General features: G+C 34.4%; 1 protein-coding gene across 1 annotated transcript; it reads right to left on the minus strand.

Annotated features, from left to right (window-relative positions):
* Positions 1–3,420: 3,420 nt before the first annotated feature.
* CLEC6A (C-type lectin domain containing 6A) lies at positions 3,421–12,494 on the minus strand (the record flags this gene model as incomplete). The annotated part of the gene is made up of 6 exons (XM_081310910.1): positions 3,421–3,565; positions 4,640–4,755; positions 7,120–7,271; positions 10,435–10,536; positions 11,999–12,088; positions 12,464–12,494. The coding sequence occupies 6 exons, from the start codon at positions 12,492–12,494 to the stop codon at positions 3,421–3,423; spliced, it is 636 nt and encodes a 211-aa protein (XP_081167036.1).
* Positions 12,495–13,976: the final 1,482 nt, after the last annotated feature.

A 13,976-nucleotide genomic window follows, 5' to 3' on the forward strand; every position in this document is an offset into this window, starting at 1 on the left:
TGCCTGATGACTGACTGGGTGGTCAGGGACATGGGAGTGTCAAGCTTGTGGAAGGGACATCCAGGAAGTTTATGCAAGACATATGAGATTATGTCTCTCAAAATAGATTCAGAGTATAAAGATACTTGTTATATTAATACGCTCCGCTGAAGAAAAATGTTACTCATTATGCAATTTCTTATTATACAGAAAACGAGGATGTAAGCTTTATACAAGCCTAAAATATTATTATCCTCTCCAAATGCCCACATAGTTTAGCCTTTTTTCTGGACTAATGCATATCCAAATAAATAAATAAATATTGTGATAAACTTGGAGAATTCTCGAGAAAGTTGGGCTTGGCAAGGAGTACTTGGCAGGAGCGCGCATGTTAAAGTGGGGCAGGAGACAGCACCACCAGGAGGTCTGGGTTTGCCACTTCTGGAATCTCTGCAATTCCTTGTTGCTGCATCCTCACTTTGCTGCCTTGACTGCCTGCAACCTGGTGCTGATCCTGCACAGGTGAGAGCACCTGGAACCTGGAGAATCCTTCAATGGCTGGCACGACCTCAGACTATAGCCTGGTTGGCCACGAGGAATGCTGGCCAGGCAGGCACCAAGAGATGCTAACAAGCCGTGAATTTGATATCTGCTTTACCTGGGTGCAGAAAAGGGCAATCTGAACCCTCTGGAAAGTGCTGAATGCCATTGACTAAGATGTGGCTGCCAGCTGCAGGTGGTGAGGATTGGGAGCCTGGATGCGCCACACTATGGGACTCTGACTGACCTCAATAAAGCACAAATTGCTGCCAAGAAATGGAGGCCCACCTCCAATGGATCCTGATCATCTCTGCTACAGCAATTTCAGTAAGGATCACATAGATGCAGGCCTTACTGAGGATCAGCTACCCTTCTGTGAAAGTGTGAAGAACACTATTGCCTAAGTTCTTCTCTTCTGAAATGAATAAATCCCCCACCAAATCAAGGAGGGGAAACAAGTTCTGATTGCCATCCATGGCAACAGCTTTAAGGGGATCACTGAGCATCAGGAGTGTCTCTATGAAGAGCTAAACTTGCCAACTGGTATTCCCATTGTCTATGAATTGGACAAGAACTTGAAGCCCATCAAGCCCATGTAGTTCCTGGGGTTGAAGAGACCTTTGGTGGAACTGTTGCTGCTCAGAACAAGAAGTAAATGCAAAACAGTACACATTTGTACCAAGGAATGCCCTGCCCATCCTTTCCTCTGCACCTATCTCCTGTATGTATCACACTGACCACATCTGTAGGCATTTTAAGTTGCAACTGCTAATGGGGAATGGTAGCTTTCATTTTAATTTTAACATTTAGTCTCCTGCACCCACTCTCTTCATAGAATCTAGTCAGAATAGGACCCTGGGACACAGATTGTCAGTCCAAGCCCAGGTAAGGCTCCTCTTATTCCGGAGAGTTGAAGTAGTGATTCTGGCTTTTTTGCAGTGCCATTTAAGAACCTCCATTAGAACAGAATAGGGAGGAACTAATAAGAAGAAGCCTGAGAAGAGAGACAATTTATGTTCCTAAGATCCCATTCTGCACTATTCTGTAGTTTGTGTTACACTCACTTTCATAAAAAGAAAAACATGTATATATATATATATAAATATATATAAAATACCACCCTTCTGGGGTTTCTAGTGGTGATTAAATAGTCCCACTTGTGGTTACCAGAAAATAAGCCATTTCTCACACCACGTGGGATAAGCTCCTTGGCCTCTAAGGTGTGTATATCTTTCTATATATCTTAGAATTCCTCCTCTGCCTTGTTTTGTAGTAGTGAAATGCAACTTGATCATGTGTAAGTGTGTCTTTCATTCTGATTTCTGAACCATGTTCCAGTTGCTTGGCCCTGCCACTAGGGGCCAGTACTCATTTTAAACATAACTGTACAAAATCTTTTGTCCAGATCAGTATGCCAAAGGAGTGATATGAAATTTAAAAAAAAAAAGAAAATGTAATAATATGCATATGTTACATTCTTTAAGTGAAATTCAATATGAAATTTTCAAAAGAATAACCAAAAGCCAATTCTTGTGAAAATTTTAGAATACCATAGACTAAAAAGAAAATATTCTTGCAATTAGTATTATGTAAAGGGAAAAATAATGAGATTATCAAATTTTATGACCTGTTGGATTTAGCCATAATGATAACCAAAGTAAATGTACAGCCTCGAATGTTTTGCTGATAACCAAAAAAAAAAGACTAAAAACTATGGATTCTTTTATTTCTTTTACAGTAATTTATTTTAAGAAGCTAGAAAAATAAGATACAAAATACAAAGGAATAATTAATAGAAGAAGGAAATATGGTGGAATAGAGGAAGGGTACATTTTTTAGCAACTCCGTGGCCTGGGATTCAAGCAGCAGGAGTATGGCTTCTCAATGAAGTGGGGGACAGAGGGGATTCACTGAAATTAAATACTGGACGGTAAGAGAATTTTAGAGACACAGAAAGTCAGGTTCTTTGAACATAGGAGGAGAAAGAGTACTTTGGAGCTAGGCTAGTGGCACCAGCAACACCAGTTTATCTCAGAGGGGAGGAGTGACTGGCAGAAAGAGACAAAAACAGAGTGAATAAATTTGGCACAAAAGAATCTGTAGAACAGAGAGACAGTCTGCACGATAATCTGTTGTTTGAAAAGTACTCTGCATTTCTTGGAGAGCTGAAGCAAAGGGCCATCTTGAAACACCCACATTGTGGCTTTCTGCTTCAGGGCCCAGGAGATCAAAGTAGACTGTTTGCTGTGTTTTTCTCACCTAACCAGTGGAGTATAGCCAAAGTTATGGCATGCAACTGTTAAGGCTAGATGATTAAAGACATTGCTGCTTTCATTTGTGTTCTTAGGTCACTTGTTCTAGAGGAAGGTGGCTACTGTATTGTGAGAACATGCTAGTAGCTTGAGAGTGATTTCCATATGATGAGGAGCTGAAGCCCTCTAACAGCCAATGCCAAGTTACCAGCCAAGAGTGAGCAATCTAAATTAGATCCCTCAGCCCTTGTTAGTCCTTCAGAAAACTGCAATTCTAATCACAATCTTAATCATAGGGATTTCTCTATGGCATTTTGAGTAATAGAGGCATAATTTTCAAATAATGCTGTCTTATAATTCTTCTAACAAATAAAATAGTGTAATCTCTGGAACAAGGAATGCATGTGGAAGTATGTATAAAGAAAGGTGAAAAAAGAATAAATAATAAATGAAAGAGCAGAACAAAGGGAGAAAAGACTTATTCTATTATTAGTGGAAAATGAGAAACTAGAAGAGGATTGATTAAAGTGAAAAAAGCAGGGGAATATGTCCATAAATCTCTGTGACACAAGAATTGCATGTACATTACAAATAATTATCATTTTATGATGGGTCTGAATTTTCATGGTGTCAATGAATAAATTGATACTCATAGGTAAATCTTCTTCATCTCACATATTGAATTCCTTTTAGAATCACAGAAAACATCATTCCAACCCCACCCTCTAGATTCCCAGAAAACTATTGTAGCACACTGCTCTGCAGAAAAATTGGGCTCATTTTGGTGCCAGAATCTAAAGAGAAACAAAGTAAATAGAATTATTCAATGAATGCATAGTGACTGATCAGAAAGTATATAAGTTTGATGTCTAGCAAAATTGGGTTGAGAATGAGAGAACATTCTAACAGTTTCTACCTTTTCTCATACTGCCCCTCACCAAAAATTTAAGTATGGAAGCACATTTTCATGTGTTTGTCTAACATTCTCCATGATGGGGTGAACCTCAGCCTGCAATCTGATGTTGACTTCCTCCTCTTTACAGAGCCATTTTCCTGACCTAGCTTATTAACAATTTCTTTCTTACCAGCACATCATAGAAGCTTCCTCTTTATATCCATTTATAAAGAAGCATTTACATGCCTCCTGATAAGCTTCTCTGTTCTCATACAACTGCCTTAAATGAGCATCAGGTACCTGAGTCTAAACATAAATAAGTTACCCTGCCTCTGAGGAATACACTATGGAGCAGGGCTGGGTAGTTGGTCATTAGTTTTGGAATTAAAGACAATTTTACTACTAATTTAATCTTGCTATTAATCAAATAAATTAATCTTCTCAGGGATTAGATTCCTTATCTACAAAAACAAATCTTAATAAAGGTGTCTAGATAACTCACAAGATTGTGTGAGAGTAAAATAAGGTAGTACATAATTAAATTCCTTTTTAAAGGCCACAAAAGTATAATTACATAATTGTTAAAATTACACATAGTTCTAACCCAGATATTTTGAATATTACTTATTAGAATTAATTTAAGTGGCTACTTATGTTTACAAGTCTATAGAAAACAATGCAATGACTAAGAGCGCCATTTTTGGATAGCCATGGGATTGAAACAGAGTTTCTCATCATATTCATTCAATAATCTTGAGCAAACTTTTTCATTTTTCCTCTGAAAAGTGAATTCTAAAACAGAGAAGTTTTCTTAAAATTTAAGAGTGTTCACTTAGTAAGAATTTAATAATTGTTAGATTATGTTATCATCATTATAATTATTAATATTAATAGTCTCAAGATCTTAACAAAATTTCCTAGATTTTCTAAGTGTACAAGGTCCTATATTTCATCAATCTAGGTCTGAACTCACCTGACATTTTTTTCGAAAGGTGTATGATCAATCCATTGCCAATTATTATTACCTTGTGGATCAGAGAGCCCCAGAAAATAAGAAAATGTTTCATTCAGCTGCTGGATAATGAAATTCTGCATGAAAAAAAATAGGACTTAATAGACTTTGGAATTTCCTTATTAAACAGAATAAGTGTTTTTAATATCCTTTAAAGTATACTAAGAAAACACAGGATGCAAGGAACAGTCACATGGTGGCACACTAACCAAATATGCAGGCAAAAAACATCATCATTGCAAGGAGAAAGTGCTAACCCATAAATTCCCACCATTCCTTCTTTTCTTTACCAAGAGACAGAAGGGTTTTAAATGGCCATAAGTTCATTTTTGTGCTTTTGACCACTATTTTATTTTATATGTTAAGATGCTGTGATGGTTAGTTTTATGTTTCTACCTGACTGGGCCAAGGGGTGCCCAGATTAAAACTTTATTTCTGGGCATGTCTGTAAGTATGTTTCCAGGTATTATTAGCATCAGAATATGCAGAATCAGTAAGTAGATTGCCCTCCTCAGGGTGGATGAGCATTATTCAATTTGTTGAGAGGAACAGAATAAAAAACAAAGGAAGGTATGATTTGTCTTATATTTCATATTCTTTGCAATCAATGATTCCTGGACAAAGTTATGAAATAAATTTAGTAGTGTTCAACTATAAAGTAATAAACATGCTTTAGGGCAACAGTAAAAAAGAAAAGAAGAATAAAAAGGAGGAATTTATCCTATTTTCTTTGCTGTCTGCCTGACCAAGCTGTTATACCATTGGCTCCCCTTATTTTCAGGACTTCAGATCTGAACTGCAGTTACATCACTGATTTTCTTGAGTGTCCTGAAAATTCAGCAAAGTTGCAGGATACAAAATCAACATACAAAAATCAGTAATATTTTCTTACACTAACAATAAACAACCTGAAAAGAAAATTAAGGAAGAAATAAATTTACAATAAAATCTAAAAAAAATATATACTTAAAAAAAAACTTAACCTAGGTCATGAGAGACATTGACAAAGAAAAATAAGAAAGACACAGATAAATGGAAAAGCATTTCATGTTCATAGATTGGTAAACTTCATATAGTTAAAATATCCATACTCTCCGAAGCAATCTACAGATTCAAAGTGATCCCTATCAAAATCCAAATGTCATTTTTCACAGGTATAGGAAAAAATCTTAACATCCATATGGAATCTCAAAGGACCCCTGATAGGCAAAGCAATCTTTAAAAAGAAGAACAAAGAAGACTCCTACTTTCTGATTTCAAAATATATTCCAAAACTGTTTTGTAATCAAAGCAGTATAGTAATAGCATGCAGACAGACATATAGACCAACGAAAAACAATCAGAGTCCAGAAATAAACCTTGACATATGTGGTCAAATTATCTTCAACAAGGTACCAAGACCACACAATGGAGAAAGGATCATCTCTTTAATAAATGATGCTGGATATACTGCATATCCAAATACAAAAGAGTAAAGTTGGGCCTTTATCTATGGCAAACACAAAAGTTACCCAAATATTTCAAAGATCTGAATGTAAGGTGTAAAACTGTAAAACTCCTAGAAGAAAACATAAGGGGAAATCTTCCTGACATTGGAATTGGCAATGTATTCTGGAATATGACACCAAAAGCACAGGTTAAAAAAAAGCAAAAATAGGCAAATAGGACTATATCAAACCAAAAAGCATCTATGCAGCAAAATAAGCAAACAACTAATGAAAAAGTAGTCCATTTAATGGGAGAAAATATTTGGAAATCATAAATGATAAGTTGTTTATATCCGAACTGCAAAGAACACATACAACTTAACAACAGCAAAATAAGTAACCCAATTAAAACATGGGTGAAATACCTGACTAAACTTTTCTCCAAATAAATATACAAATGGCCAATAAGCATATATAACAATGTTCAACATCACTAAGCATTAGAAGAAGGCAAATGAAAACCTTGAGATATCACCATATACCCACTAAAATTGCCAGAATAAAAAGAAAAAATAGAAAATAGCAAGTGTTGGCATATGTAAATATATTCATATGAATGAATACCATTCCACCTTAAAAAGGAAAAAATGCTGTTACAAGCAACAATATAGATGAACCTTGCAGACATCATGCTAAATGAAATAAGCCAGTCACAGAAAGAGAAATATGATATGATTCCACTTACATGAGGAATCTAAAGGAGTCAAACTACAGAAGCAAAAGATGGAAGAGTGATTGCTGTGGCCTTTGTAGATTGAAAAATGGGTAGTTGTTGTTCAGTGGAAAGAGAGTTTCAGTTTTGCAAGATGAAAAATCCTAGAGATCAGTTGCACCAAAATGTGAACATAATAAACGCAACTGAACTATGCACTTAAAATGGGTAAGAGTAAATTTTGCTATATTATTTGCTACAATTAAAAGATGTTTGATGAAAACTAAAGATGGAAAAAGTACCTGTTCTGCTTCTGTATTAATCACCACCAAATGTGCCTCCATTTCAGCACATTTCTCTTCGCTCTTAGCCCAAAAATGTTGTTCAGTAGAAATGAGGTAGCAGCTTGAACCAAATGGCTTCCAAGTACTTGGGCAACATCCCCAGACTTTTTCTGTATTATATGAAAGAGAAATGTGATTGCAAGGTGAGACAAATTAGATGAAAGAGATATGTTCTATACACATAAAACTTCCAGGATCTGTGGTTGTTATCTCAAGTTGGTTTCTTAATTCAGGTATTAACTTTTCTCTGAATTATATAATTTGGGGGTCACAGAATTGATGTTAAGTAAACATTCTTAAATATTAAGTCTTCAATATTGAATAAGTTAGCCTACGAAATTCCTCTGGGTTTTTTGTTTGTTTGTTTGTTTGTTTTTCAATAATTGACTACTGAGTTAGCCTACAAAATTCCTCTGTTTTCTTTTTTTGTTTGTTTGTTTTCCAGTAATTGACTACTGGGGCTGGAGTTGTGGCTCATTAGTAGAGCGCTTGCCTAGCACATGCAAGGCACTGGATTTGATCCTCAGCACCACATAGAAATAAATTTTAAAATAATAATAACTGACTACTGTTGTTGGAGATTTTTTAGTCCTGTTGTTCCCTGTCTCTTATACATCATAAGTTCAAAGTTGTCTTGAAGTTTTAAATGACTAACACAGATGAATCTGGAAATCCAATTCTACTCATGGATCTTAAATAAGCCACCAAGTTTTAGGTTTTTGAAATGTAAATTATAACTATTATAATTATGCTTCATTAATTATGTCTGATTAAATTCTGGCTCTACCATTTATTTCATGTGTCTTTAAGCTAGTTATACTACCTCCTCCTCCTCCTCCACCCCTTTTATTTTTTCTTCCTTTTTATTAACCTTTTAACATTGGGTATCAAACCCAGAGCCTCAAACATGCTAGGCCAAATGTCTACCACTGAGCAACTCCACCAGCCCAATATTACCTCCTTGAGTCTGTTATTTCAACTATAAAATAGAAATAATAAAAGCGACAACTTCATGGGGGATTTAGTCACATAATACATGAAAAACATTATAAAAGATACTTAACTCAGAATAATTACTCAATAAATGTCACCTACAACTAATTTTATCACAGTATCAAGCAATTTAAAGTGTTTTAATGGTCAGTTATCTCCCTTTTTCTCTTAGAAGTATTAGTTTGTAGGATTGAAGAAATCGATACCTAGCCATATATAAATTCACTGCCATATTTTTTATTAGACATATACTCAGCATGACTTATACTATATGTATAATTTTAGCATAATATATATGTATGTTTAAATAATTAATTCTTTAGATTTGTTTTGAATTTTTACCAAGGTATGAAAATAGAGTGCTGGTAATGTGACTCAGTGGTAGAGCATCAGTTAAGCATAACAAGGCACTGAGTTCAATCCTCTGCACAGCAGAAAGAAAACATAATAATATATGTAGTCTTCTAGAGGTTTTTTAAAATTTCACATGATTCGTTCATATTATTACACACAGACTTATGTTAATCATTTCTGTTGTTACATATTAAGCGATGAAAATCTATAGACTTATTCTTCCTTTAGACTTATTCTTCCTTTTATAATGCTACAAAATGAATAAAATAGACAACATATTTATCAATTTACTATTAGCTGCTTTTAGAACATTACTTATGCATTCCATTCACTAACGATTCCTGCTTTTCACAATGCTCCTCAAAGTGCATATTAATGTATGAATTTTAAGATTTAATTATCTTTTTTAATGGTGGGTTTTGGCTTTGTCAATTAAGTTACATACTGAAAGATTTTTCATATGTCAAATATACCAAATTTCAAAAAGTTGACCAAAAACAAATTGAAAACTCAGTGGCAAAGGTTTCTTAGAATTTGTGAGGTCCTGTGTGCAATCTACAACTATAACAACAAAATAAATGTTCATTTTATAAAATTTATAAAATAAATATTTAAACTTGTACAACAAATATTATAAATATATATGTTCTTATGTAAATGCTGATTTTAAATCCTTTGGCTATATGCCAGGGAGTGGCATAACTGTCAAATGGTGGTTACATTCTTCATTTTTTGAGGAATCTTCATAATGCTTTTCAGAGTGGTTGAACCAATTTGCAGTCCCACCAACAATATATGAATGTAACCTTTTCCCCACATCCTCTCAAACACTTATTATTGCTTGTATTTTTGATAATTGCCATTCTGGCTATAATTTTGATTTTCATTTCTCTAATTGCTAGAGATGTTGAACATTTTTTCATATATTTGTTAATCATTCTATGTTTAAATATATAATTATATATTTATTTATATATTTATAAAGATAAATATTATAAACATAAATATACATGAAATATGCTTATATATAAACTTATATATTTATTTACTCATAAATATATAAATGAAATTTATAAATATTTATTTATAAAAGAAATTTATTTATAAAAATCCACTGTGCTAAGAAAACCATAGGTCAGGGAAAGCAAAGAAACCATGCTTTGGATTCCCTTGCAACATATTCTTGCCAAATACCTAAAAAGAAAAAAAATTTAACATCTCATAGAAATGGAAAGAAACATCTGCCTTCTCCTCATCTTTAAAAGGTTTTGCCATAGCAATACGGTATTCATTACTCCTGAAAAACAAGAGTCTGACACCCGCATAGATTTGGAAGCATTAAGACCATAAGACCTCCATAGACATGCGCTTTGCATCTCTTTGGTATTTTGCACCATAGTGTAAAGCAGGCAACAATCCTGAACCCAAATCTCCAACATCTGATGGTATTAGGAGTGTATTTTGGAGTGTGGTGATCTAAACCTGAAACAATCTGGCCAGTAATAGAGCTAGTGATAAGAATGAAGAAGGATAGTATTAATTGGGAAACTTACTTATCAAAAATGGGAATTTATTTTAATAAAAGGTGAAAATAATGTGGAAATTGTGAGAATTATTATTTCCAGAGTTAACTTGAGCAAACATGTGTGGATGTTGAAAGCATTCATCAAGATCAAGAATTTCAATATATCTTGATATACATAACTAAAGCCTGATATGAGCATATAAGTTTAGAGACATTTTGAAGATATCCAAGCAAAAACACACTCTCTCTCTCTCTCTCTCTCTCTCTCTCTCTCTCTCTCTCTCTCACACACACACACACATACACACACACACACACACACTAGAATACACCAATCTTCAGCTCAACCCTGAGTTTTCTCCGAGAAAGGGAAACTGTAGATAAACATTGTAAATCTTTACCTGCCACTGTTGTCCCTTCACTGAAGCAGATTAGATTTGAATGATATGTGTGTAGTACAGACAGTCTTTTGTCATATTTGTTACTTGCAAAATGGTAAGTCACTGAAAAGGAAAGAAAAGGATGAGAATCCACCCATAGAGCCTCATGGTTTCTATCTGTACCAAGCCAGCTTACTTCCCGCCCCACCACTCTTCTTCCTTATGCAAGCCAGTAGAGACCAGCCTGAATTATGCTTGCTTATATTCATTTATCTTACTTGTTTGTCTGTCTGACGATTTATTTTTGTCTCTTCCCCCACTATAATTTAAACTCTAGATTCTACAGCAGAAATTCTGTTTTCTACATCACTTACTTGCAAATACCTAGAAAAATGACTTGCAACAAACCATGTACAGATATTTATTGACTTCCTGGAAATCTGGTATACATTATTTTAGTAATCTTGAAGAAGTCACAGGTTATATGAATATTTTCTAAATACTTCTGATTGCATGTAGCTGTAGATAAACATGGTATAAATAACAACCAAGGGGAGACTTTAAACATTTGGAGATATTCTAAATATCTACATGTCTCAAATAAAAACTACCTTTTTTGTTCATGGGTGTGCATGTTAAACAACATTAAACAAAATCTATTATCTCTCAGGTCCTGATTTGACTCTTCAATACTATTTCTCTTCTTTCACTTTTGCCTACTACTAAAGATCAATACTTTTACAAATTTCTACCTTTCTCTTGGCCCATGTTTGGCATCCTGAATTTCTGCTTCTTGGTTAATGAAATAACTATTATTAACTCTCTTCTCTCTTGCACTTGATATAGAGAACCAAAATATTTTATAACTTTGGTGATAATGATCTGTGTTTTACTTAACATTGATAGATTTATTTACTTATCAAAGGAAAGTTCATGTATAGAAAGACTCTGACATAGCAAGCAACTTTCACTCCCTTACAGACTATTCAAGAACTATTTTTATTCACCTTATCAGTGAATAGAAAATCAAATTATAGATTGGACTAAAAAACTATGTTTGAGTTTTCTCACACAATGAACTTGAGATATTTATTTAGAGGCAAATGGAAAAAGGAAGGAATATTTTATCTCCTTACACTGTCATTATCTCATCTGAATTATTTTCCTCTCATATTTAAAGAGACACCCACATGAGTCAAAGACCCCTATCTAAACTATAATCATTATGAAAGCAATCAGAGTTGCCTTCCCAATACAGGGATTTTTTGACTAGAAAACACATGATCAATGGAGGACCCAGTATTGAAAGATGGTATCTTAGGGGATCTACAAATTACACCCATGCACCTGGGAGGTCATGATTCAGCAAATGCTAACAAAGCCAGATAAAGTAAATCTAGAAGACTCCGTTTTTGAAAGATAGAGAAATAGCAAGAAAGGTAGGAAGCAAAATCAAGAAAAGCATGCCATTCTGAGTAAGAGCTGACCTATTTGTAAGGTAAAGTAGGATGAATCCCAGGGAATCTTTACAGAACATGAGAGAGAAAGAACCAAGAAAAAAACGGCACCTCGGTGCCAAACTTACCGACACAGCTCACAATGAAACAAGCACTGAGAAGTACGATGGAAATCAGAGCAACGGACCAGAGCTTCAAGGACCAGCAGATTCTCTTCTCTATCAGACCAACAAGACAAATGCAAACCTCTCAGGATAGATAACATTGCTCTGAAACACAGAGCAATCTGGACAAAATTCATCAGGCAACTGTAAATTCCATTTCCATATACTTTCTTTCTTATTATTATATTCTTCTACTGATCACCTGTCTTTCTTGAATGATTAATGTTGTCTTCTATGTTCATGTTTGATTACTTATTCTTATAAGTGCTTCTGACTCAGAGACATTATTCTTTCTTTCAAATTCCCAATTCTACTGCCTTGGCACAATCTCTATTGCTTGAATCTGTCCATTTTCTACCCCTTCTTTCCAGATGACTCTTATCATATCATACATTTCTAACTTGCTATCTGGAGAAACGAAATACTCACCTCCACCTTGAGCTTGCCTTTCTTGTATCATTATGTGAGTCTCTCTGTGTTCAGAAGTTTCTAGAACCTTTTGTATCTCTCTGTCTCCCTGAAAATGTTACCCAGAGACCTGTTTTCATTCAAAGAGGCCAAGGCTCAGACAATAACATCTCCACACTCTGATATGACTAATAAATGTCCAATGCTAATACACAAAGATCTAAAGTTTCCAGTGATTCAAAGACGTGGGAAAAACGAAAGAGGAAATTGAGAAACATACCCAAAATTGTTCCTGAAAATCTTAACAGAAATATTCAGATCATTTATTCAGTTTCTAACATGAAGTTTCTCGTTAATTCCTATTCATTCCAGCATACAAAAGAAAACAAATTGCATGCCCTAAAAGAATTTATCTGTTGGCTTAAATAAATTGCTACCTAACACACCTTTATATCGGGTACTTCTTTTATGTAATGCTTAATTTCACATGTCCTAAGAAGTAAAAAAAAAAAAAAAAAAAAAAAAGTCTGGTTGAATCAATATGGCTTAAGGGTTAATAAACAACAGAAAGACCCATGAACAGTGTTTCAAAACTGTGACTCAGGCTCTACAGCCATTTTCAAGACCCAAACAACCACCAGATGCTTTTCCCAGGATGGTGATTGTTGTACATGTTCCATCTTCCTCTGACTCTATGGCAATTAAGTAAAAACAGCAAGATGCATTTGGTTTCTTACAAGCCAAATATGTATATTTACATTAAAATTACTTGCAGGTAATGTTTGTGATTTGTTAAACTTTATAATTTCCTGCAGCAATTATGACATTCTCATTCTTCTGTAGAAGAGTTTCAGAAGTGAATGAGGAAAAATGTACCTGAAAATAGTCAACCAGCTACAGGGTATCCCCCACCACTTCAGATTCTCAGTGAAAGCCCGTACTGTGGGGTCTATGATACCTTCTTTAGAACCTGAGAAAACGATGCAGTGTATGCATTTTTAGGCTTGATGGCACCACCTGGTTCAAAGCAAGCAGAAGGCCAGGCAAAGCAGTAAGCATGAGCCTTAAGCATTTTGCCTTAAGCATCTTGAAAAATGAGTCTCTATTGCTTTTATAAAATAACAAAATTATCTTGGCTTCAAAGGAAATATGCTTAATGTTGTAAGAAATAGTTTAGTTTGTGTTCTTGCATCCAAACAAAGTAAATACATAATTAAAATGTGAATATTATGGTGAGGAAAATGGAAGATGAACATAAAATTTTAAGTAGATATCATGGGATAGTATTATAATCTTCCAAGGCATTTATGTACTTCAGTGATTTTACAAAGAAAACACCCTTGTTTTCAAAACATTTTTATTGTAGCATCAGGGTATCTGCAGTTCAACATTAAAAAATTTAAAAAGAAGAGAGAATCTGTCTCTTGTTCACAAGTTGCCTCATTAATTTTAGTGAATAAGCATATGTACCTTTTTAATGTGATGTTATTATGATTAAAATTACTTGCAGGTAATGTTTGTGATTTGTTAAACA

Source organism: Spermophilus citellus (assembly GCF_964194105.1).
Source record: "Spermophilus citellus genome assembly, chromosome: 10".
NCBI lineage: Eukaryota > Metazoa > Chordata > Mammalia > Rodentia > Sciuridae > Spermophilus > Spermophilus citellus.